Source organism: Sturnira hondurensis, unplaced genomic scaffold, assembly GCF_014824575.4.
Source record: "Sturnira hondurensis isolate 20B ecotype Veracruz unplaced genomic scaffold, ASM1482457v3 Scaffold0010428, whole genome shotgun sequence".
NCBI classification, from domain to species: Eukaryota; Metazoa; Chordata; class Mammalia; order Chiroptera; family Phyllostomidae; genus Sturnira; species Sturnira hondurensis.
In genome coordinates, this window is record NW_028083059.1 from 1,370,428 (window position 1) to 1,394,973 (window position 24,546).

The following is a 24,546-nucleotide window of genomic DNA, read 5'->3' on the forward strand; positions in this document are numbered from 1 at the left end:
AAACACAGTGAACACAGCGAACTACAGAAGCATGACTGGTGCCGAGATGAGAGGAGAGGCAGGTCTCAGCTCTCCTTCGGGGTGTGCCTGGAGTCTCATACTGCGCTGGGCCCTCCTCGCCTTGTGCTCTCGGGTGAGGTGCAGCCACCCATAGCTCCCACAGGGGCAGGGCCTGCAAGGGAAGCCATTCCCTCAACAGAATCAGCAAAGCCATTCTGGCTTCCCACACCTGTGCACACGTATCTAGAATGGAATCAAAAGCCTATTGACACATGTGCGTGCATTGCTGGTAGGATTGTGACCTGTTATCGGGAAGGCAGTTTGGAACTTTGCTACAATAGCTCCTCTTCTTGGGTTTCTAAAGAAAAATCATGGTGTGGGCAAGCATGTGTACGGGGCTATTCGTTGAAGCATGTTTCCAATAATAAAATTGAGAATGGTCTGGGGAGTCAATAGAAGGAGAATTGGTTATTTCCATTTGACATAATTCTATAGAGTTGTTGAAAAGAATGTGGTTAAAGGATGCCATGCACGCCTGTCCAAATGTGTTCACTGGACATTAAGTGCATGTTGTTTAAAACATTGTAAGGCAGAATGCAAGCAAGTAAGCACTTGACACGTCCGCTGGCCCTGCAAGGGTTAACAATCATCACCTTTAAGAGTGGGATCTGAGGTTTTAGAGAAGCATTCATAAGTAATGGAGGGAAATACATCACAACGTCAAGTGGTTACCAACGGGACAAAGAATTGCAGATTTCTGTGTCCTCCTCTGAGCTTTTACGAACTTTCTGAGTGTCAGCAATGAGCTAGAACTTTGACTTCACTGTTGCAAAGAGTCTTGCCGACGTCTGCCAGTTGCCCCAGCTCAGCCGTAGACAGAGCCCCCCGCCGGGCAGTGGGAGATGCGCACCAAGCCGCTGCATTTCCTCCAGGTATGATTTACAATATTTCCCTTCACCTCTCTAGGCTTCGTTTACCCATTCGGGCAAACAAATAACATCTGACTTTTTTAGGTTAGAAGATACTTGCTCATGCTGACACTCAGGAGAATTTTTATTTGCAAAAATAACAATAGCTCCACTTTTGGAGCCCTACCAGATGCGGCTGTGCGCCCAGGATCTCGGCGGGCGCCTCTCACAGACGAGGGCACTAGGGCGTGGAGACACCAAGGGACTTCCCCAAGGTGACCCAGACAGAAAGCGAGAGCTCTGGAAGTCAGGCAGCTTTCCCCAACTGCAGGCACCAGCCAAGCACGGGACAAGTGGCTCAGGTTATTTATCTTACAACCAGCGTGAGGACGTGACTTCTACCCAGGATGGTCTAAAAGGAAAAGCATGGCATGAGGCAAGAGGGAGGGTCTGGGCTGTGGCCCAGTTGCAGAAGGGGGCCTGCGGTGGTGTGGCATGGGGCCCACTAGGTGACATGGATCTTACCCAGACCTGAGCTGGAGGGGTGGCCCTGTGGGGAGTTTCTGCCCTTCCCCAGGGCGAGGTTCACGCTGCCAGGCTGTGGGGAGGACACAGCACACATACCATAGCCAGCTCACAGCTCAGGAAAACTGGGGCACTGTGGGGGCTGATGTGATTCTCCGGGGACGGTGTGGTGTGCACACTGGCACGTCTTCCACAGACAGCCCTTTGAGTTGCTTTCAGGCCCAGGGGGCTGACCCATGGGGAGTAAAGCTGACCCCATGGCCCTTCCTCTAGGAAGTTTCCTGGGTGACCATTCTATAGATCCAATCCCATATCTAGGATATTACCTAACTGTGCTTAATCCCCAGTTGAAAAGCCCAAAGAGGCAGATACCCCCTGGGATGAGGGGCACCCCCTGAGGGCCAGGTTGGACTCTGGCAAAGGCCTTACTCCTCTGTCTCTGGTTGATGAAAAAGGAAACATAGGATGGGGGTTGGAAGGGAGACCCCTCAGATGGTCAGGGCAGCCTTCATTTTGCTTTTAATTTTACAACCGCCCTATAGTTCTACCCTAAATGTGTACAAACTGAGATATGTGGATTTCTCTACTGTTTCTTTTCCCCTGCCCCTAGGGTGGGAGACATGATGCCTTCTCTGAGGTGGGGCTGGGCCCTGTGGCCACCCTTCCAGAGCCCATGGAAGGGCAGACCCTGAGCTCCAGTGCATGGAGAGAGAGCCTCTGCCTGTGCACTCCTGTATGTCTCCCCCAGATTACAGAGAAAAGGAGGTGCGGAACCTGGATTCCGGACTGGGCTCTGCTCCTGCTCCTTCCCCAACCCCCTGAAATATTGTCTGATCTGTAAGAGGAAGAAGGTGTAGACTGACTGGTCTAAAATCTGACTCTAAACCTTGCAGGTCACAAAAAGACCATAGTGTGCGGTGAGGCAGCATGCTGGCCTGCACACTCATCTCGGTCCCAGTTTGAAGCCAATGTCTGCCTTCCCTCACCTGACTCATACTCAGCCTTGGAGATGGGGGCACCAGCAGGGCCCACCGACCGGAGCTGGCAGCGTGGGAACACTCTCTGCGCAGACACACAGTTGCTGGGAGAGGCACGGGAGGTGGCAAATTCCAACCCACAAGACATGTGCTGCTTGGGTTTGCTCTTCCTCCACACCCACCCTGCCTGGGCTGTGGTCCTGCTGAAAGTCCAGGGCGCCCCTACACAGGAGATGAAAGCTGGTAACCTTCCTTCTTGGAGCCTGCAGGCAGGCCATGGGCTCCCCCAGCCCAGAAGGAAAGAATCAATAATAGCTGTCATAGAAATAGTCCTAAAACAAGCTAACTCTGCAAAGGTGAGATAGGAATTCATATTTTGGGGCACCTGTAAATTTTATTTATTTGCTTATTAATCTCTGGCTCAATCCATATAATCTTTGTCTCTTTCAGATCTTGTACATTCTGAAATTGTTACATTTATATGAAAATCTAATCAGGATTCTGTAGAAATGTAATTAAATGAAAAAATTTTAAGATTTTTCTTTTAAAATTTTAGAGAGAGGGGAAGGCAGGGAAAAAGAGAAGAGACCTGGCCCATAACCCAGGCATGTGCCCTGACCAGAAATTGAGCTGGTGAACTTTCATTTGGCAGGACAACACCCAACCCACTGAGCCACACCAGCCATGGTGATTCAATGAAATTTCATTGCCTTCCCAAGGTTTTGAAACCTCAACTTCTAGACTCAGTGTCCACATTCTTAACATAGGCAACCTCATTAATTGAAAGCAATCAACACATGTGCCTATTCAACAGTAAGAGATGGACAACATTTTACAAAGCAAAATTATTTGTCATCTGTACCAAATATAAAATGACACGAACTTTACAGACAAGTATTTTGTTTTAAACTAAGGTAGTTTTATAACATGAGCTAGAAAACTGTCCACGTTCAGTTTAGCAAGAGAATTACGGCATAGTGCCACGGTGATGCCTGAAAAAGAATTACTTGTTCTGCTCTGGCTGGGTACTCAGCCGATTGGCGTGTCATCCCATGCACCAAAAATTGCAGGTTCAATCCCTGGTCAGGACACACACCTAGGCTGCGGGTTCCATTCCCGGTTGGGGTGCATATGGGAGGCAACGGATCAATGTTTCCCTCTCACATCAATGCTTCTCTCTCTCTTCCCCCTTCTGCTGTCTCCAAACTTAATAAACATATCCTTGGATGAGGATTAAAACAACAGCAGCAACATCAAAAGAATTATCTGTACCACCTTAAAAATTAAAATGAAAATAAAGGGCATTAGCATATGAATCACATGAAGCTGATTTTAATCGAGTTGAAACCTTGAAGAAATTGAAGAAAGAATTCAATGCATTTTTAATGTCTGATATTTTAAGGGTTAGCTTTCCAAGTGTCACAACAAGGTTTTAAGAGGCAGTATGAAAGTTAATTACAGAACCTTCAGGCGATCAGCCAGCCAGCAGTTAGAGTCACTGTGATAAAGGCGCTCTGGTGCCAGTGTGGTGAGACTACCTTCACAGGAGGGGCAGAGCTCATACTGTGTGAAGCCCAAGTCCCCTGCTCAGATAAAAACGAATTCCCTGGGCAAAGCAACATCTGGAAAATTATATGAAAGAGGACTACCGTGAATTACCTTGCGTTTTCCTCATTCTAGTCCTCAAAAATCAATGAAGGAATGGGGCGGGAAATGTAGGAAACACACAATTTCAAGAATAAAAGTATTGTGTAAGAACCAAGAAAACGCATTCCGTGTTGCAGGCCGTCTGGCGGTCGATCTGGAAGACACCTGCGTGTGTGATGCCCTCGGTTCTTTGACCTGCCGAGTGTCCGTGAGGGCCAGGCCCGGAGACACCTGACTACCTACTTTCGGGTGGGCCCTCCCAGTCCAGCCGGCTCCCCCACCAGCCTGGAACACAGACACGTCATGAGCAAAGGCACTGTCTTTGTTAGGCACTAACTCTGACCTAAGCCCATGGAAAATGGCCAGTCTGGTGCTTCTGAACCCACAGGTAACAGCTCTCAGACCCGTCTTGACTCTTCCCCATCCCTGCTGCCCTGGCCGGGTCGTGGCGGGGGTGGGGGCCAGGGGATAACGCACATATCGGTGAGTTATATATATTTTTAATGTTCTTCAAACTCTGTTAAAATTGGTACATTTTATTTCAAAAAAGCCTCTTTATTGACCTATTAATGACACTAAAAATGTTGTACAAAATTAATGTATTCAACCCCATGAGTTTGGGGGTAAAAGTACAGATCTGTGAAACCATCACCATGTCAATGCACAAATACACCCACTGTGTGTGGAAGGCTCCTCCACTCTCNTATATTTTTAATGTTCTTCAAACTCTGTTAAAATTGGTACAACATTTTATTTCAAAAAAGCCTCTTTATTGACCTATTAATGACACTAAAAATGTTGTACAAAATTAATGTATTCAACCCCATGAGTTTGGGGGTAAAAGTACAGATCTGTGAAACCATCACCATGTCAATGCACAAATACACCCACTGTGTGTGGAAGGCTCCTCCACTCTCCTGCTTATTAGTATGATTATAGAACACTTACCATCTGCCCTTTTAGCCAAATTTTAAGTATACAATACAGTATTGTTAATTATAGGCTCTTTGCTGTACAGTAGGTCTCTAGGGCTTATTTTGTATAACTGAAACTTTGTACCCTTTGACTAATTAAATAAATTAAAATTTAAAGGCAGGAGAAAAAAGTATTATTTAAAAAAAACCAACGTGAATCTTACGAAGTAAAATTCTTGTCCAAAGTGATAACCACTCCTAATGTCTTAGTCTTACCAATTTAAAATCTCCATGTTAGATTTTCTTAAAACAGGGCACAGTGTATGATGGAAAGCTGGTGGAATAGTGAAAAGCACTGAGAGGCAGAAACTTGATTTCTAAAAATCACATCTGTAGTTATTTTTAAAGTAACCCTTCTTGTAGTTGTCTGCATGAGAAATTATGTCTAGGTGCAGGCTGCCCCATCCAGTAGCCACTATTACATGTGGCTTTTTATATGTAAGTGGATGACAATGAAATAAAATAAAAAATCTAGTTCCTCAACCTCACTGGCCAATCTCAAATGCTCAGTAGCCACATGAGGCCAGTAGTTACTATGCTGGCTAGTACACAGGATACTTCCGTCAACACAGAAAGGTCCACCAGACAGCCCTGCTCTAGAGTTTTTCGAGGTTGTCAAAACAGAAAATACAGCTGACACAGTTTTAAAACAAGTAACTGTTGATACAGCTTTTAAAAATATGCACCCCAATATTCATAGCAGCATAATTTACAATAGCCAAGTGCTGGAAGCAACCTAGGTGCCCATCCGTAAATGACCGGATTCAAAAACTATGGTACATTTACACAATGGAATTCTATGCAGCAAAAAGAAAGAAGGAGCTCCTACCTTTTGCAACAACAGGGATGGAACTGGAAAGCATTACACTGAGTGAAATAAGCCAGGTGTTGAAAGACAAATACCATATGATCTCACCTTTAACAGGAAGCTAAACAACAGAATAAACAAGCAAGCAAAATATAACCAAAGACACTGAAATACAGAACAGGCTGACAGTGACCAGAGGAGAGAAGGGAGGAAATTTCAGGGGGAAAGGGGAAGGATTCCCAGGAACTAGTATAAAGGACACATGGACAAAAACAAGGGGTGGGGTGGAAATGGGAGGGAGGTGGGGAGGGCTGGGATGGGAGTAAAACACAGAAAACTGTATTTCAAAAACAATAAAAATAAAAATAAAATAAAATAAATCAGTAACCATTTAATTTTGATAGTTCTATAGTAAATATTTAAGAACTAAAATTACACAACGCAAAATACATAACACCAACATGAAACATGACATTAAAAACAACTCACTAACTATTGAATTGCACACCTTTAAAAACTCACTTTTGGAAAAACTGAGTGTGCCTTCTGGAACTCTTATTTTGTCCCATTCTTATCATTTTATTTCATATTTCTTGCAAAAAAAAAAGCAGGCCTGATTTTGTACATCCTCCACAGCTGTCATTGCCAAAACCTGGACAAGAATCCTCTGCACCCGCCCACCACTGAAGCAGGCTTGTGCACCAATGTTGCTCGCAGTAAGAATTACTGTTTGTGGGTCTCCAGGTCTGTGAGTTGCCTGATTGCCATACTGAGCTGGACTGCCGAACCTCGTCTTTGTTGAAGTGTTTTATCAAATGTACAGTATAGACCATTTTCTAAAAAAGCTTGTAAACTGGGCAGACTGGAGAACAGCTAATCAATGTATTGCTCCCTCAGGAGGACTAAGAGAGCAACTAACTGTCCTGCTTTTTTTAAAAAAAATCATATTTTTGTTATCTTATTTTGAGAGTTTCTTCAGGTTACCTATCATTCTGTAATTTCAAATGTTTTCTAGATTTCCTTTTACAGAAGTACTGAGGCTCATGAAATCACCTAGCTTTCAAAGGTCCAGGGCCACAGTGGCCCAGCAGGGCTGTGGGGGCGTGTGGGGGTAGAGGCATCTCTCTTCAAACACTGAATGCAGCCCACTGACGTGTGCTCAGAGCAAGGGCGCTCCCTCCAGCGTGTGATAGAAGACAGTCTGGCGTTTAGACGTGTTACAGCAAAGAAGTTCTGAGACTCCCTGTCTTCCAGCAATTGCCCTGGGTATCAAGCAGACAGGCCTGTCAAGGACAGACACCCAGTTTAACATGGAGATGGAGGGGAAAGGGAGTGTCCAGTGGCAGAGCAGGTTGTCGTGGTGTCGACAGACCTGCCACTTTACAGGCGGAAGATCTTGGGCCTGTTGCTTAGTCTCTGGATCCCCAACTTCCTTACCTGTAAAACTGGAGATAACAAAAGAGCAGGTAGCAACGATATCTGTCACTGGGTCATGGTAAAGATTGAAAGAGCTAATTTATGTCAAGTGCCTACCCCTGGCTGCATGTTTCAGTTGGTTGGGGCATCATCCCATACCCCAAAATGTTGCAGGTTAGATTCCGGTCAGGGCACTCACGTAGGTTGGGGGTTTAATCCCTAGTCAGGGCTGTATTGGAGGGAACCGATTGATATTTCACTCTCATGGCAATGTTTCTCTCTCTCTCCCCCCTTCCTCTCCCTCTCAATCAGTAAACATATCCTCAGGTGAGAATTTAAAAAATAAATAGAGAAAAATAAAATGCCCAGTACAGTACCTGGATCAACAATCTCTTCATGTTTTGCCATGAGTTGTCACTTTCGATAACAGTTGTACCATTATTATTTCCACAAGCTCGCCGCCCTGCCACCTGAGGGGTATTAGCCTTGCCCCTTTTCAAAAAGGCTAGAAACATGAACCCGTAATGTCTGGAGCTGGCTACACACTTTCCGGCAGGTTCTGGACCTCTGTATGTCCCTCTTTAAGGCTTGCTGGCTCTGCTGTGACAAAGAATTAAAGTGACCAGTGCACTCGCCAAATTTGTATGCCGCTGTACAATGACTTCTGATATGCAGCATTGCTTATTAAGTGAACACAGTGTTGGACGATGTGGGCCCAGACCTGTGCTGCACTCCAGGACTCGGAGAGCACAGTATTGGCGGGGGGCACAGAAGGAGGACAGGGGGCTTCTCTTGACTTGCAGGTGTGGACACCTCTTTTAAGACTTGAATCTATGCTTTAAATCTACCTCCGAGGATGTGCAGAACGGGTAAGTAACACATGTAAAGCCCTGAGAATGGGATAGAACAGGTGAGTGCTCAGAAAGGGATGGCCTTTGTAGCAATAATTACTATTCAAATCATCACGACAATTTCTAATAGTCACTAGTCACAGCAAATTATTCAGCCTTGGGAGGGAACAAGACAGTTCTTTTCACTTCAAGCTTTTTCTCATCAATAAAAATCTCACCCGGAATAAAGTTCTGAACAAGGAATCTTGATTTTGGGTTCACGGTCTGGGTCCTGCTCCCAAGCCAATGACCTTGGCAGGTCAGTCTAAGCTGGAGCTTTCTGGTACGTGAGGTGAGGTGTGTGCAAGGTCCTTTCCAGCTCGAGAACATGAACTCTGTGACTACCAACACATCTAAATCCATTTAAATAAAAATGAAAACAAAATCTCTGCTATGTTTGAAAAGTCTGCACATAAATTAGCTAATTTAAAAAAGTGTTTCTGAAGAATTTTTTATTCATGCGAATACGTGTCTATACAAATGCAAACTTTTGGTTGCTAAGCCCTTTTTTGAACATACACTTTGGTGGATTTCAATAAACATGAATAAATGTATTTAAATCTTACATTTACAAAGCACCTAAATGTGCTTTTAGTGATTACGCTAGTTCATTCAATGCAATTTCCAAATGTTTTAAAAGAGTTGGCATCCCACTGCCTCCAGGGCCTGTCTAGACCCCAAGGCACACCGCTCAGGTCTTGGAGTGCCCACTCCAATGCACCTATGCCAGTCCGCTGACACTGGGCCTAGGCTACCTTCAGAGTCGTCTGAACTCTCATGCACAGGCCGCCCTCTGTGAATCTGGCTGGCATTTCTTAGCAGACATTGCTAGTTTCTCAGTTTGTCACAGGGATATGCCTGACAAAGTGACCAACACACATTCGGTCAAGATAGCTGCACGGGCAGACATGGCTTGCCTCTCTGCACCACCCCGTCAAGATTACAACTAAAATATAGGACAACCATCACTCAGAACTGTCAGAAATCAAGTTCAATGGAAGTCTAACAACTACGAAATTAAAGAAACCACATTCATCCAGGCTGGTAGGAGGGGTGCAGATGTGGAAAGGGCAGGTCCCACACCCACGGATAGCAGATCAAAATGGAGACACAGCTTGGAAATGAGGAGTCCCAGACCCATCAGACCCCCCCCCCCGCCCCACCCCAGCCCAGGTTCCAGTGCCAGGAAGGTAAATCCCACAACTTCCAGCTGAAAAATCCAACGGTGATTGATTCAGTGAAGGAAACTGCTAGTGGCCCAAGCAGCTCCTTAAAGAACCCACACACGGACTCACCTACTCAGACTCACTCCCTCTGAGCTCCAGCACTGGGGTAGCAGCTAGAAAGACACCAGTAGCATGAAGGGAGAAACTAAAGCATCTGGCATTGAGGTGAGCAGAGGTCATTGTCCCTTTCCTAAATACTTCCTCCTGCAGAGCCACAGAGCTCACAAGCTGGTGCCATATCTGAGACTCCATCAACATGGCTAACACTGGAGATAACCTCAGAGATCCCCAGAGACTCTTCCCAACACAAATTATGGGCAAACCCAAGCTGCTTTTCCTTAAGAATGGCTGGTTTGGCTTCTAAATCCTATCAAACAAGAAATAGCTGGCTTCAGTGAGCCCCATAGCTCCCTTTAGTGGGAACCAGAATAGATTCACAGCTTGGCTTCACCTGGGAATCTCCAAGCCTCATACAAGTAGCAGTCATCTCAGATTGCTTTACAGCTCAGGCAGGGTGACTGGGTCAAAACACAGGTGGGGGCTGATCTTGGCCTGCACCACCAGGGAAACCCCAGGACCAGTGCACCCGGTGGACAGCTACAGACCACGTCAGAGCACCACCACGCTGCCCATGCACAGCTGATCCTACACAGAGGAGGAGGCTGGTAGTCAGTAGTTACAGCCAGTCCTTGCAGCTGACTGGCCTGGGTAAATCTCTCCCATTGATCTGCCAACAACAATCAGGGCTCAACTACAAGAGGAGGGTGTACTCAGCCCACACAAAGGGCACACCTCAAATACCCAGCTTGGGTAATAGGGGAGGCTGTGCCACTGGACCCTACAGGACACCTACTACATTAGGCCACACTACCAAGACGCAGAGTCATAACAGCTCTACCTAACACATAGAAACTAACCCAGGGAGGCTGCCAAAATGAGGAGACAAAGAAACATGGCCCAAATGATAGAACAGATCTAAACTCCAAAGCTAAACTAAATGGAGATAAATAACCTATCAGATGCAGAGTTCAAAACACTGTTTATAAGGATGCTCAAGGAACTTAGTGAGGACCTCAGCAGCATTAGAAAGATCCAATTAGAAGTGGAGAATACACTAATTGAAATAAAGAACAGTTTACAGGGAAATTACCATAGAGTGAAGAAAGCCAGAATCAAATCAATGATTTGGAACATCAGGAAGCAAAAAACAACTAATCAGAACAACAAGAAGAAAAAAGAATCAAAAGAAAGAGGATAGGACTTCCGCCAAGATGGAGGCATAGGTGGAAACACTGTGCCTTCTCCCACAACCAAGTTTGGATACAACAAAAGTTTTGGTGAACTACCACACACCCAGAGGCCAGAAAACCGAATTATACGGAAGTCCGACAGCTATGAACCGTTCAACCAGGACGGTAAGAGGTGGAGCCAGCAGCGGAGCTGGGTCAGGCAGGGCAGACCTAGGAGCGCAAGCAGCCCAGAACTAGTCGGGGTGCGGAACAGACTGACCAAGGTCGCACATTCGCGCGCAGTGAGACGGACCACACAGGCCCCAGGGGCCAAACCCAGTGGTGGAGGGCTGACAGCGGTGGCACACCCGCGTGCCGAGGAGCGGGGCGCGTGGCCCTGGTGACGGTGGTGGCTGCGGTGCTGGTGGGGGTCGCGGCGGAGGCGGCAGCGGCGGCGGGCGCCGGTGAGAAGCCATTGTACCTCTTTGACCCCGCCCCCACATACAACGTCACAACCCAGCGAATTCGTTGCCCTGCTCTGGTGAAAACCTAGGGCTCCTTTCCTGCTACTTAACAGGCACAAACAGCCCAAAAGATGCCGCAAGAGGAACTCAAAGTCCCAGAGCCAATAACTCTAAGCGACCAACAGATTGCCAGGCTCTCAGAAGCCCAATTTAAGACACTATTTATCAGGATGCTCACAGAATTGGTAGAGTACAGTCACAAATTGGAGGAACATATGAAGGCTAAACTAATTGAAATGAAGGGAGATGTCCAGGAAACCAATAGTGATGGAAAGGAAACTGGGACTCAAATCAATGGAATGGACCAGAAGGAAGAACGAAACATCCGACCAGAAAGGAATGAAGAAATGAGAATTCAAAAAAATGAGGAGAGGCTTAGGAACCTCCAGGACATCTTTAAACGTTCCAACATCCGGATTATAGGGGTACCAGAAGGGGGAAGGAAACAGCCACAAGTGGAAAATGTATTTGAACAAATAATAAAAGAGAACTTCCCCAGTCTGGCAAAGGAAATAGACTTCCAGGAAATCCAGGAAGCTCAGAGAGTGCCAAAGAAGTTGGACCCAAGAAGGAACACACCAAGGCACATCATAATTACATTAGCCAAGACTAAAATGAAGGAGAGAATCCTAGAAGCAGCAAGGGATAAGGGGACAGTCACCTACAAAGGAGTACCCATCAGACTGTCAGCGGATTTCTCAAAAGAGACCTTACAGGCAAGAAGGGGCTGGAAAGAAGTATTCCAAGTCATGAAATCCAAAGACCTACAGCCAAGATTGCTTTATCCAGCAAAACTTTCATTTAGAATGGAAGGACAGATAAAGTGCTTCTCAGATAAGGTCAAGTTCAAGGAGTTCATCATCACCAAGCCCTTATTATATGAAATGCTAAAGGGACTCATATAAAAAAGAGATGATGAAAAATATGAACAGTGAAAGGACAGCAAACACACAGTTATTAACAACCACACCTAAAACAAAAGCAAACCAAGAGGACAGCTAGATCAGGAGTGGAACCATAGAAATGAAGAACACATGGAGGGTTAGAAACAGGGGGGTGGGAGGAGGAGAAGGGGGGAGAAGGCACAGAAAATAGCATAGATGGTAGGTAGAAAATAGATAGGGGGGAGGGTGAGAATAGTGGGGGAAATATAGAACCTAAAGAACTTGAGACACATGGTTATAAACTAAGGGGGGAAGAAGGGTGGGGGAGGGAGTGTGTGGGTGGAGGGGAATGAAGGGGGGAATAGAACAACTGTAATGGTATAATCAATAAAATATATTTAAAAAAAAAAAGAAAGAGGATAGTATAAGCAGCCTCTGGGACAACTTCAAGCATTCCAACATTTGCATCATAGGGGTGCCAGGAAAAGAAGAGAAAAAGCAAGAAATTGGAAATCTATCTGTAAAAGTAGTGAGAGAAAACTTCCTTAACTTCGTGAAAGAAATATATATATACAAGTCCAGGAAGCACAGAGAGTCCCCAAGAAGATGAACCCAAAGAGGCCCACACCAATGCACATCATAATTTAAATGCCAAAGGTTAAAGATTAAGAGAGACTCTTAAAAGCCGCAAGAGAAAAGCAGTTAGTTACCTACAGTGAGGTTCCCATAAGACTGTCAGCTGATTTCTCAAAAGTAACTTTAATGCTAGAAGGGATTGGAAAAAATTTTCCAAGTCGTGAAAAGCAAGGACCTACAGCCAAGATTGCTCTACCCAGCAAAGCTATCATTTAGAATTGAAGGGCAGATAAAGAGCTTCCCAGATAAGAAAAAAACTAAAGGAGTTCATCATCACCAAACTATTATTATATAAAATGTTAAAGGGACTTATTCAAGAAAAAGAAGATCAAAATTATGAACAAAAAATGGTGAAAAATACATATCTATCAACAATTGAACCTAAAAAACAAACTAAGCAAACAAGGACAGAGACAGAATCATGGATACGGAGAACATTTTGATGGTTGCCAGATGGGAGGAGGGTGGGGGGATGGGTGAAGAAGTGAGGGGATTAAGAAGTGCAAATAGATAGTCACAGGATAGAGGATGTAAAGTACAGTATAGGAAATAGAGTAGCCAAAGAATTTATACTCATGACCCATGGGCATGAACAATGATGTGGGGATTGCCTGAGAGAGTGGAGGGTGTTGGGTGGAGCAGGGCAAAGGGGGGGAGGAAATCAGGACAACTGTAACAGCATAATTAATAACATATAATAAAAAAGAAAAATTGGAAAAAAGAACAAAACCAAGTGGCCTACACAAAGGCTGTGTGATTTCAGGCAAGTCACTTGACCTCTCTGTGTACCAGTTTCCTTCCTTGTAGTGGAGAATATCAATACAGGCCTCATAGCATTGCTGAAAAAAAATTACATGAAAGAATGCATGGAAAGTTTTTATGTAGCAAGCCAGCTCACTAAGTAGTGGAAGCCACATTAGCAGCAATAGTAATGATAACACTAGTGAAGAGGGCCATCCTGGCAGGTATATGCAAAGCACAAAATTACATCCTTGTGTGTTGTATCTCATCCAGTGCTGCAAAGGCATGGAGATCCATGGGTAAGCAATGTGCCCAGAGCCGTGCAATAGGAAATGACACAGAAGGGGACACAGATCCAATGATTCTAGGGCCACAGCCTGTGTTCCTAATCACTTGATTAATGAAGACTATATAATGACTGGTTTACATCTTTTTCTATTAAAATTATACACCTATCTTTATTCCAACAGAAATGGCTTCTGTGGTCCATGTTGTTTACTCACGCCTGCAAGCAGAACCTCTTCAACCAGTGGGTCCCTGCTGGACTAAGTCAATAAAAGGGAGCTTGTAACGAAATGAAAAACAAAGTCTGAAAAGCCGAAGAAATGATCTTTGCGCTACCAGTAAGGCTGGGTAGCATGAAATAAGCTTTGAAATATCCATGTGAACAGAACTCTCAGGATTCATCGACTGTTCAGAACTAAAACAAGCACCTTAGGCAGAGGGAGGTGTTTTGAATGAGAATAGCCTGAAGCAGCCCCAAAGCCCAGACCAGCTCAGCTTTCCACTCTGTGTGGTTTGCGTTAAATTCAAGGAGGCGGGTGTGGGAGAGGGAGCCCTTGTCCCTGCAACAGACCCCGTGTGGAGTGAGAATGTCCAGAGGGAGCGAGGTCCACTGGGCACGCCCGGGTGCTTTCAGCCACGGCTGCCGGGCTTGGGGCCAGCGTGGTAAGGCTGGTCTTCTCGTTACTGCGCTCATAACCTCTGGATTCTGATGTCTCAGAAATACTCAGATTTTCACTTAAAGACATCCCAATTCTCAACGGAAAATGCACCCACACTGAGACACATTGGGTCACGTGGGCTGGGAGAGCAGCTGCCTCCGTCCCAAAGCCTGTTCAGAGGGACCCTCTGTGTCCCTTACTGTGGGATTTGCGGCACCTCACCCTGGATCCTGCGTCTTTACTAACTGGCATGTTTACATATCTAAAATAGGCTATGTTCCACAGCTTCAAACATTCCTAAAGAAAAGGAACCAGAAGAGCACCCACGAAAATGACACTCTGCTTAGCAATGTCAGCTCAGGCAACTTTGTTCTAACCTGAAGTTGGGCCCTAGATTTCATAAAAGTCCTGCTAAAATCTGACTATTGTCTATATTTCCCAGACTGCACAGGGTCACGAGATTAGTGTAAGGGTCGGGTGAGGCGTCAACCAACCTGCATCCCAGGAAACGTTGGCACTCAGTCTGGAAGCACATGTTTCTGTCGTGACAGGCTTGCCTGGCCGTGCCTACGGGGCACCGCAGGGCCTCAGTTCCCCGCCAGCGAGGCCCTGGTTCTCTGGGCTTCCTCATCAAACACTTCAGATCTGGGTGTTGGAGAATGAAGGTGACAGGTACAGTGAGAGAGAAGAGGAGAGTGTGACTGTGTGTGCATGTGTGCGTGTGTGTACAAGTCACATGACTGGAGATGATGGGTGTGGACAGACACCGCTGGATGGCTGACCCGACTGTGGCATATTCTAGAAGCTTCACAGGTAGGTCACAAACAGGAAAAAAATCATCTTTCCATGATAACAGGTCTGATTAGACGTTTCCCCTTTCACTGAATTGTCTTTATATCAATTCACCAAGTCGTGTGTTGTGCTGGATGACAATGGTCTTGTCCTAATGGAAATGCAGAAGTTCAGTCGAGCGTGAGGACTAAGAAAATAACCTCACAAACAGCAGTCAGTGCGAGAGCACTCACCACAAGGCAGCACCACACGCCGAACCACCCAGAGGACAGCATGAGGGCTGCCTGGCAGAGGCCGCAGGAAAGCCTGAGAGGTCCCGGTCGCATCGAGATATTAGAGCCACCAATTATGTTCCCACCGTGTTGAGATTCAGTCAGAGCTACAAGGCACGGATTGTGGGGTGTTGCACCCCAAGTCTCTGAGTCAGTAGGTCTGAGTGAGGCCTGAGACTGCACGTTAACACCTTCCCAGGACATGCGCCCGCGCGGACCGGGGTGCCCCTGCGGGGCACACCGCTATGCATTGAGCAGAGGCGGGGACCACCAGTCGTTCTGCTCTGGACAGCGCTACGTTAGTGGGTTATGGCGGCCCAATCTGTGGCAGAGAAATGGCAGATGGTATGGGAAGAGGATACAGACAATGATCAAAAGGATACAAAGTAAAATAAATCTGAAAAAACGATTTAAGTAATTGAGATCCTTTTACATGAAAAAAGAACAATACAGTTTAATCAATATTTTCAAAGGATAAATGTTGACTTTGACTGAAGTGTTCTCTGCATCTCCATGGGCTGAGCCAAGATAAACAAACTTAGAGTAGGAATATGAGAACACCACTAAGCATTGAGGGAAAGTGTAGAACCTCAGTGTCAAAGATACCTTGACTTCCATTCAGTATAAAAAATGCCACTCGATAAGGACTTCGTCCAATTGTTGGATTCTGTAGTGTCCAAGAATAAATCTGCTCACAGTTCCAGAGGATCCTGGAAGAAGGAAGCACGCAGTCGGACCAGAACCGGCTTCCCCTGGGGTTTTAGCGGAGCAGCCACAGCATCTGTGGAGGAGAGACCACCCCCATCCCACGTGGAAGGCTGACACTGTCACCAACCCAGACAGGAACCCCATGGATTCCAACAGTGTGCCGCCTGGTGAGAAACACAAACCCGAGCCTTTGAGAGAATGCCAATAAGATGTTCTCTTACCTTGTACAATATTCAGAGAGTCAAGTACCAGGGAAATCTGGGCCCTGTTGATGTTTTCATTTTGGCTCCAAGCTTATTTTCAGTCGAAAGCTGGCACTTGGTGTTACTATTTGAATTTTTATGATTAAAAACGTCCTAGATTTCTTCTGTATATTTTATAGCATGGAGATATTTAAGTTATATTCTAAAATCCATTTTAGTTATGTACTTTGACATACTTCTATGGGATAAAAAGATGTCCTCACCCCCTTGGGCGGAGAAGAAGCACAGTGAATGTAACAACCACTGGGGCTATTATCAATAGTACTTCGCTGCTGATTACAGATAAATCTCAAAACCACGGCGAGATAGTTTAAAATTTCTCTGATGTACCTGGCTAGGAAAAGGTTGCTTTAGGATAAGTTCAGTTGAATTTTAGACCATAGAGCACAACATTTTTTGTCTTAATTATCTCAATGTATTTATGAAAACACACACCGCTCCCCAAGTCCAAACCACATGCATCACAGAACGTTCATGTTGGATAAAGTGGAAAGGAAGCCTTTGTGCGTAGGCACACTCACACAGGCACGTGGAAGCACACACACGTGTACATGTGTATATACACACATAAAATTTATGAGAGAATTGCCTTAGGATAATGGTAATTAGGATTTTAAAGTGGGACAATAAGCATAGAATAAATATATTTACAGATCTTCACTAGATACTAGAAGTTCTAGGAAAAGTTGAAAGTTCACACCCACAGAATACAGGCTAGTTAGTTCTCTGTGTACTAACCTAAATACATGTATGTAAAACATGTTTGTATGTTTCAGAAGATTTAGAGTGATGAAGGGGTGACCTTTACCCTCGCGCAGCTGTCCGCAGGCCGCCGCGCCGCCGGCACCCCTGGGGCTTGTGAGAATGCAGGTTCTGCATTTTACCAAGACCCTGAGGTGGTACGTGTGTCTTTCGAACGTTTAAATTCGAGGACCTCTAGTCGAAATCACCAGTATTTTTCCTGCATTGTTTGTTAAAGGGCAGTAGATCTGTCTGCTCATTCAAACCATGTTTATACTTCCTTGAAGTCTATCAGCTACTTCTGACTCTCAGCATTCCCCCAGATTTGAGGGTTCCAAACCAATATTAAAACCATCCAATAATCACCAAAATTTTTAAAGGAGACAAGAAAGAAATCTGTCTCTTTATTATACCAGGCATGTAATCAAAGTAAAGACATATAACACCATTCATTTGATATGTAATTTAAATCTGGTATGTCAGTAAGTTGTCTTAATTTTATACATGTTACTATGAAACAAGTCAATCATTATTTTAATAATGGATGAGCATTTCTTTAAGAAAATGTTTAAGAAGTCTCCAAGATATTTTATTGGCACTATACATCTTTATTTCTCATCTTCTCATTTAAACTTGTTTAAATCCCACTTTACATTCTGGGGGCTTTAAAACCATTCACACTCACCGAGTCAGTGGAGGAAGTCTCCCACCTGAACTTGGCTGCCAGGGAAGGGGGTGCTCTGCCCCTCAACCCCAACTCTGCCTCTGGGTACCAGGAAGGAAGATGGCCCCCTTTACAGTGAAGAAACAAACTTGATGATACAAAGAAATAGAATTACAGGGATAAAAGGAAACCACACCATGGACAGCCACAACCTGGACAGTGAGCCTCAACTAAGGATTCAGGTATGGTAACTAAATGGTCCAGGGTACCTGTTTCTATTGGAAATGACAGAAATTCTTTGCTAGCTAAAATTTTTGATGACATGGAGTAAGAATGCCTGCTACCTCAGGACCGTTGGAAATACAACTGTTTTACATGACTCATTTAGTCTTGTTGCAAAGTTCATGTTATTAAAGCTACATATGTATACAGAGGTATACACACATATCTAAACATATACATATATATTAAGACATGTGCACACTTCTTAATAAGTAACCTCACAGAAACAAAGACACTTGGTAGGAAACCACATAAACTTCCAAAAAACCTTCACAATTTAAACATGTTATAGTTGAGTTGAAAAATCTTAGCTTAAAGTGGATGTTTCAAAAACAGAGGTAAAAAGCAATCATTTAACTAGTATTTATAAGAACATTATACACTGATGTATGTGTATGGTCTAGAGTTTAAAGTAACAAATGGAGGGAAAATTGCCCTATAGTAAGAGTGCCCTCACCTATTCACAGTAAAACATTGCACTGGGCCCCTGGGAGTCGACTGGCCCTGTTCCAAAGGGGGAAAATGCTGAGCAAAGAAGAGAATGTTAAAAACAGAACTTTTCTACATAGGACCATACGGATAGTCACATCACATGTGATCATAAGAAGCTGTATCTCTTACTTGTAGAACTAAAAGGTGGTGGGAATAATGTGTTTGAAATCAAGAGGGAGCAAGGCAGCGGTGCTGAAACAGGGCAGGTACAGACACTGCGAAACCCGGGTTCACATCCCGACTCGGCCCTGTGAGGCCTCAAACACACTGCTTTGCCTGAGTCGTCCTGCCTGTAATCGCGTGCACTGAGCACAGTAACAGAGCAGGTGAAGCACCCAGCAGAAGCCCTGACCCTCAGAGTGTGGTGAAAAACAGCACACATTACGATGATTATAATTCTACCCTGGAGAGTCCTGCCATGTCTACAAAAAACATCATTGATTGCTTTCAAACCTCCTTATGAATATTTCCCAGCCCCTGACCAAACCAACTTACCTTAATTATTTCTGCCATGGAGATGCTATTGACTTTAAGGGTTAAAAAACAGGCTCATTCTACTCAATCTACCAACTCAATCACACGTTGAAGAAATTTTCTAAAAGGTGTTCGCTTGATTAGGTGGATCATAAGGTAACCTGCATGGACAATCCTTTCCCATTTCTGACATATTTTAAACTTTCCCCCACTTCCATGAATAGCCTAAGGGAGGAGACACAGGCTCCAGAGGATTTGTTCCTCATTGTGCTGCCCAAGAAGGGGCTCTGGAGAGATGGCATCCACGTGAGGATGGCCAGAAGAGTCCTGAGACCCCCGTGGGCAGACCCCCGGGGACACACCAGCGAGGTTATTTACTGCGAATGACTCCCCGGGGACCCTTCTGCTGGTCTCAGCACCAGACGAAAGGCCTCAACTGATGTGCTGGACAGAAATTCTCCCACTGGCTGCAGAGATGCCGCTGCAAACCCACTGTCCGGGGAAGGGAGGCCTGTACCCAGACCATCTGTCTGCACTAACGGGAATGCTGCTCACAGACACGACGATTTTGCCATATGTTTAAAATCAGTTCTCCTGTGTAATACCCTCATGAAACCTCTGCTCTCTGAAAACAGGCAATATGGGTTTTTTATTGCATTTAAGTTGTTCTTTTGGTGAAAAGAAGTTCAAACTTAGCTTTCTACGAATGGCCCCTGGTGAACTTATATGCTATATCACAGTCAGATAGGGGCGTTATGCACTCACAAACAAACTAATCATTCAGATAGGGGACCACCTATTTCAAATGCACTTTATACCACTGACAATATGAACCAGAAATACCTGGTTTACAATATTACTTCTATTTGTCTCAATCAAGAATAACTATTAATGCATTCTTAGAGACAGAAAAAGTGATGTTTTTCATATTTTGTGATAGCATTACATTGATTTATTTTTCAGAATATACTGAAATAAATTGAATCTACTTTTAGAAGTTATTAAATTTTTCCTTTTGTTTCCTGAAAACAATCAGACTGTCACTTAAGAAACTACCAGGGTGAATCTAAGGAATCCCCTTGATATGTAAATCAAAACCAATTTTGCCACTCACTTTAAAAGGTCCTATTAAAAACCTCCGTTGAAAAGGAACTCATTTGATTATGGTACACGGCGACGTTAGGATCTAGTGGTCTAGCTAACACAGGCACCCACGCAGAAAGAGTTACAATGATCACAGAAATGTCAGAGTATTTCTGCTGCAAGTAAAGGGAGGATGAATAAGAATGGGTCCTTGATTTCAGTGTCGGTAACTTATTACTGAGTTCATGTCAACAAAATCAGGTCTCTTCCAAACATAAACATGTGGGATATTTTCACCAACTTGAAAGAGACTGCATTCTGTTAGATACATGCAACATTAAAAATCTACCTTGACATTAAAAAAAAGTCTGGAAAAAGTAACTTCATTTTCCTCAATAACTCAGTTTTATTTTAAAGTCCAGGTCAAAACTCTGGGACCAGTTTCCTTTTTTATAACATCATGGCCATGGCATATCCCTTCCTTTCTGAACCACCACCAACCCTCCAATCAAAATATAAAATAAAAACCTCATCCCCAAATAAAATATAAAACAAATCCCCCATTCCCAAACAAAACACACACACAGAAAAACTGTTGAGCAAAGAACTAAACACCTTTTTTTAAAAGGGTGAAAACACTGGTAACATTATTCTCACTTCAATTACTTAACTCATCTGACTGAAAGCTTCACAAGTGCTCAGGGTTCCTGTGGATCCAAAGAGAACCCAGTAGAAAGAATTTAAGGAAGCATCTCAACCGTTGGCCAGGCAGTGGAAGTGCTTGGTAAACGCAGTGCCGGGTGTGCAGTAGCTGGGGAGTGGGAGACTGCTACACGTCGCTGGGCGACCGGGCTCTCTGGGAGAGACTGGACGGGATGCAGCCGCAACAAACAAGGCAAAGGGCTTTCTGGATCTCTTGGTTTCTGAAAGCATATATGACAGGATTGATGATAGAATTGTAGGTGGCAGGCAGCAGGGTGGCGTAGGTGTAGATGGAGGGGTATGTGTAATCAGCTATCAAGGAGTAGAGAGTGAAAGGCATCCAGCAAGCAGCAAAGGTCCCCAGGATGATGGCCAGGGTGGAGACCCCTTTCCTGGTGGTCACGTAGTGCGAGGTGGCCAGGAAGTGGTGCTGCAGGGCTATCTGGTGGGCGTGCCTCATGACGATCTTACAGATCTGAATGTAGAGCTGGAGCATGAGCGCAAACATGAAGAGGAAGGAGATGGAAAGGATGGCCGTGTTGTTCTTGGTGAGCGGTCTGACCACGCTGCAGGTGGACTCGTCTCTGAGGCAGTTCCAGCCCAGGATGGGCAGCAGTCCCAGGCAGATGGAGGTCCCCCAGAGCATAATAAGCATGACATAGGTAAACGTGACTGTCCTCTCCGAATGGTATGTCAAAGCATAATACAGGGAGAGGTAGCGGTCAACGGTGATGGCCAGCAAGCTGCAGACGGAGGCGGAGAAAGAGGCGACAATGAGTCCAATGGTGACCAGCTTGGTGGCTTCTGACTGAAGCAGGTAGGCAAAAACAAAATTGATGATGAGTCCAATGCCCGCCAGCAGGTCTGCAAGAGCCAGGCTGCCTATCAGCAGGAACATGGGTGCTCGGAGGCTGGGGTTATGGAAGATGATGAGGACCACGACGGCATTTTCACACGAGATGAGAGTTCCTGAGGTACACAAGACAATGTCCCAGGGGTTGACCACGAGCTCCGGCTGTGGCTCCACAACAGGAACCCGGGAGGAGACAGTAGCCGAGACATTCTCTGGAGCAGCGCCGGCATCTAAGTAATCCCGAAGCAAGCCGCTGAAATTGACCTTCGGGTCTCCGTTCATTTTAACCCCTGGCCTCTTCAACGAAAAGATATTTTTTTTAATGGAAAGGTACATCAGGAGGACAGTCCAACATCATGCAAAATGACACAAAATGAAAGCCAGACCCTCTTCCAATACCGCTATCAAATGCCACAAGTTTCGTGAATTGTAAAACTGTTACGAAATAAAACAAAAGCCAAAGTCTCCGTGATCTAAAACCCACTGCAAAAAAATGCCATGTGGCGTTGGGGAAAGCGAAGGAAAGGACTTCAAAACACAGTCGCGAGGGAGGCAGGCCCACGGGGACGGCGCGGTCCGCTTGCTGGAGAGCAGCGACGCACCGCCAGCACCGCACCCTGCACCCGGAGCGGACGGCCGAGTGACCTCTGGCGGCCGGAGCCCGGCGCGCCGCGGCCGGAGTCGGAGCCCGCCGCCATCCCGACCGGATACTTAAACCACTCGTTCCCATCCAGCGCCCCCTCTAAAAACACCCTGGCGCGCGTGCTCACACTCGTCCTCACCCCCAGCCAGAACAAAGAGGGGTCTGGACTTCCCCCGTGTGCACAATAGGCGGATATGTGCGATGGAGGTGTGGAGACAGGCAGACGGACAGACAGACCGACAGATGCTCAGACATTGCCGCCGCTCCCCTGGCGGCGGGGACCAGCGGCGGACGCGAGGGGAACAGACAAGGTGGCGGGACCCGCGTCCCTGGGGTCATCGAGGGGGTCACCTTGGCGCTCGCAGGCCGAGGGGGCTCGTCCGGCGCGTCCCGAGCACGTGGCAAATTGTGTCGCAGGTGGGCGCCGCGGCGCGCGGCCGCGAGGGGCTGTGGCTGCGCGGAAGGGGCTGCGGGCCGGGGGCGCGCTGGGCGCCAGGTGAGCGGCGGGCGCCAGGTGAGCGGCGGGCTGGGCTGGAGCGCCCCGCTCTCCCCGCCCGCCCGCCCGCCGGCCGGCCGAGTTCGCAGGCTCCCCGCATGCGCGCGCGCCCGGCCCGCGCCCGCCCCGCTCGCTCCCGCACGGGGAGCCCCGAGAGATCGGCGCGCGCCCCCAAGGGTCGCGGCTGCGAAGGGGCGCGGGCAAAAGCCCCGCACCGCCCTCGGGGAGGCGGAGAACCCGGAGGCCGAGAAATGCACCGTCACCCAAGCTGCCTGCCGCCGCCCCGCAGGCCAGCCCCACCGGCGGTCCTGGGCTTGCACGCGTAGGGCTGGGGCCAGGGAGCCCTGTGACCTACTTGGTCCCTGAGGGCTCCCTGGAGAGTCCACGTCTCCAGTTGCCTCTTCTCTCTGCCTTTCCCTAAACTGCTACCTACATTCACAATCAAAAGAACTGCTTAGGGTGGTATTCAGGATTCGCAGCAGGAATGTGGAGTGAGCAGGTTATACGGAGACAGGTTTTTAAAGCAGGAAAATGCGCAGCCAGCTGTTCTGGAATTGCCCTTGACCACATTGCATCCCAATTCCAAAGGGGTCCCTTTCCTTAGGTGTACCTGGATCCGGTTCCTTATTACTTTTTCCCGGGAACGTTTGCTTAGTATGGCCTGGCTATGTGAATCGTCATTAGTATCATCAAACTGCACTTACTAAGTGCTCCTTGAGCTGTGTTTGCAAGGGGAACTCACTGGGTTTCTGCAGAAGCTTTCTGCAGGTGCTGTCCAAAACCCAATTCATTTAGGTACTGAAGTAGCAGTGTTCATTTATTTCTCCATTTTAACACACCAACAGGTTTTAAGATTGAGAAACTGATAGCAGGCTGCTCTTACGAGCCTATGCCTTCCTCCAGATACAAAAACCAGAGCACCTAATAGATCTTAAGTTGAAAGATGGTCTCCCAGTTCAAAGATGGGAGAAGGAAAAGGCCTGATATACGGGTCTTTCCCCATCAGCCGAAGGTTTTTCCGACTACCTTTCTTCACATTTACTGAGAGGCTCCTGTGCCAATAGAGACGGTCTGCAGGACGCAGAACCCTAGAACTCCTTCCATTATTCTTTAACCATCCAGCCTTCCCCTGGTTCTCACTGTCACTCCATACCCCAGGCTCCATACCCTTCAAGCTCACCCACCCTTGACATCCCCTGCTCCCCTGCTCCCCTCCTCCCACCCGGGAACTCCAGCCTCTGCAAGACCTCTTCAGCTCTCCCTGCCTGTCAGTTCTCAACCACAAATCGGCGGTTCTGGGGTAGGGCTCCATTCTGCATTTGCAATCCTCTCTCCCAGGGATCCTGGTGCTGCTGGTCCGTGGACCACATTTGGAGAAGCGAGGTTCTATGGAGTTTTAAGAATCGCTTGGAACTGACTGGGAGTCATCAGATGCCTGTACCCGCCAAGAACCATGCTAATGCTGGGCGTGCCAATTCAGACATGGGCATGGCCTGGTGGTGACAGACACATAAAGCCGCAATGACACCAGGCAGCAGATGCTGTAATAAGTGGATGTACTTCTTCCTCTCAAGTGCTACATGATGAATCAACACGTTTTGGGGAAAAGCGATGAAAAATAGTTCTTTAAAATACACATAGCAATTTCAGCATGCTACAGTTCAAACCACCAGACGAACTTTTAGGAGCCTCACGTCAGCAGGGCAGTTCAGGGAAAGCGAGGGCACAGCACCAGCCAGGCGCTGTTCTGGC

General features: G+C 46.4%; 1 protein-coding gene across 1 annotated transcript; it reads right to left on the reverse strand.

The window, feature by feature from the left end:
* Positions 1-19,997: 19,997 nt before the first annotated feature.
* Positions 19,998-22,818, reverse strand: GPR12 (G protein-coupled receptor 12). Its single transcript, XM_037058872.1, has 2 exons — positions 22,650-22,818; positions 19,998-21,952 (listed from the first exon to the last, which is right to left on the reverse strand). The coding sequence occupies exon 2, from the start codon at positions 21,935-21,937 to the stop codon at positions 20,930-20,932; it is 1,008 nt and encodes a 335-aa protein (XP_036914767.1). The 5' UTR covers positions 21,938-21,952; positions 22,650-22,818; the 3' UTR covers positions 19,998-20,929.
* Positions 22,819-24,546: the final 1,728 nt, after the last annotated feature.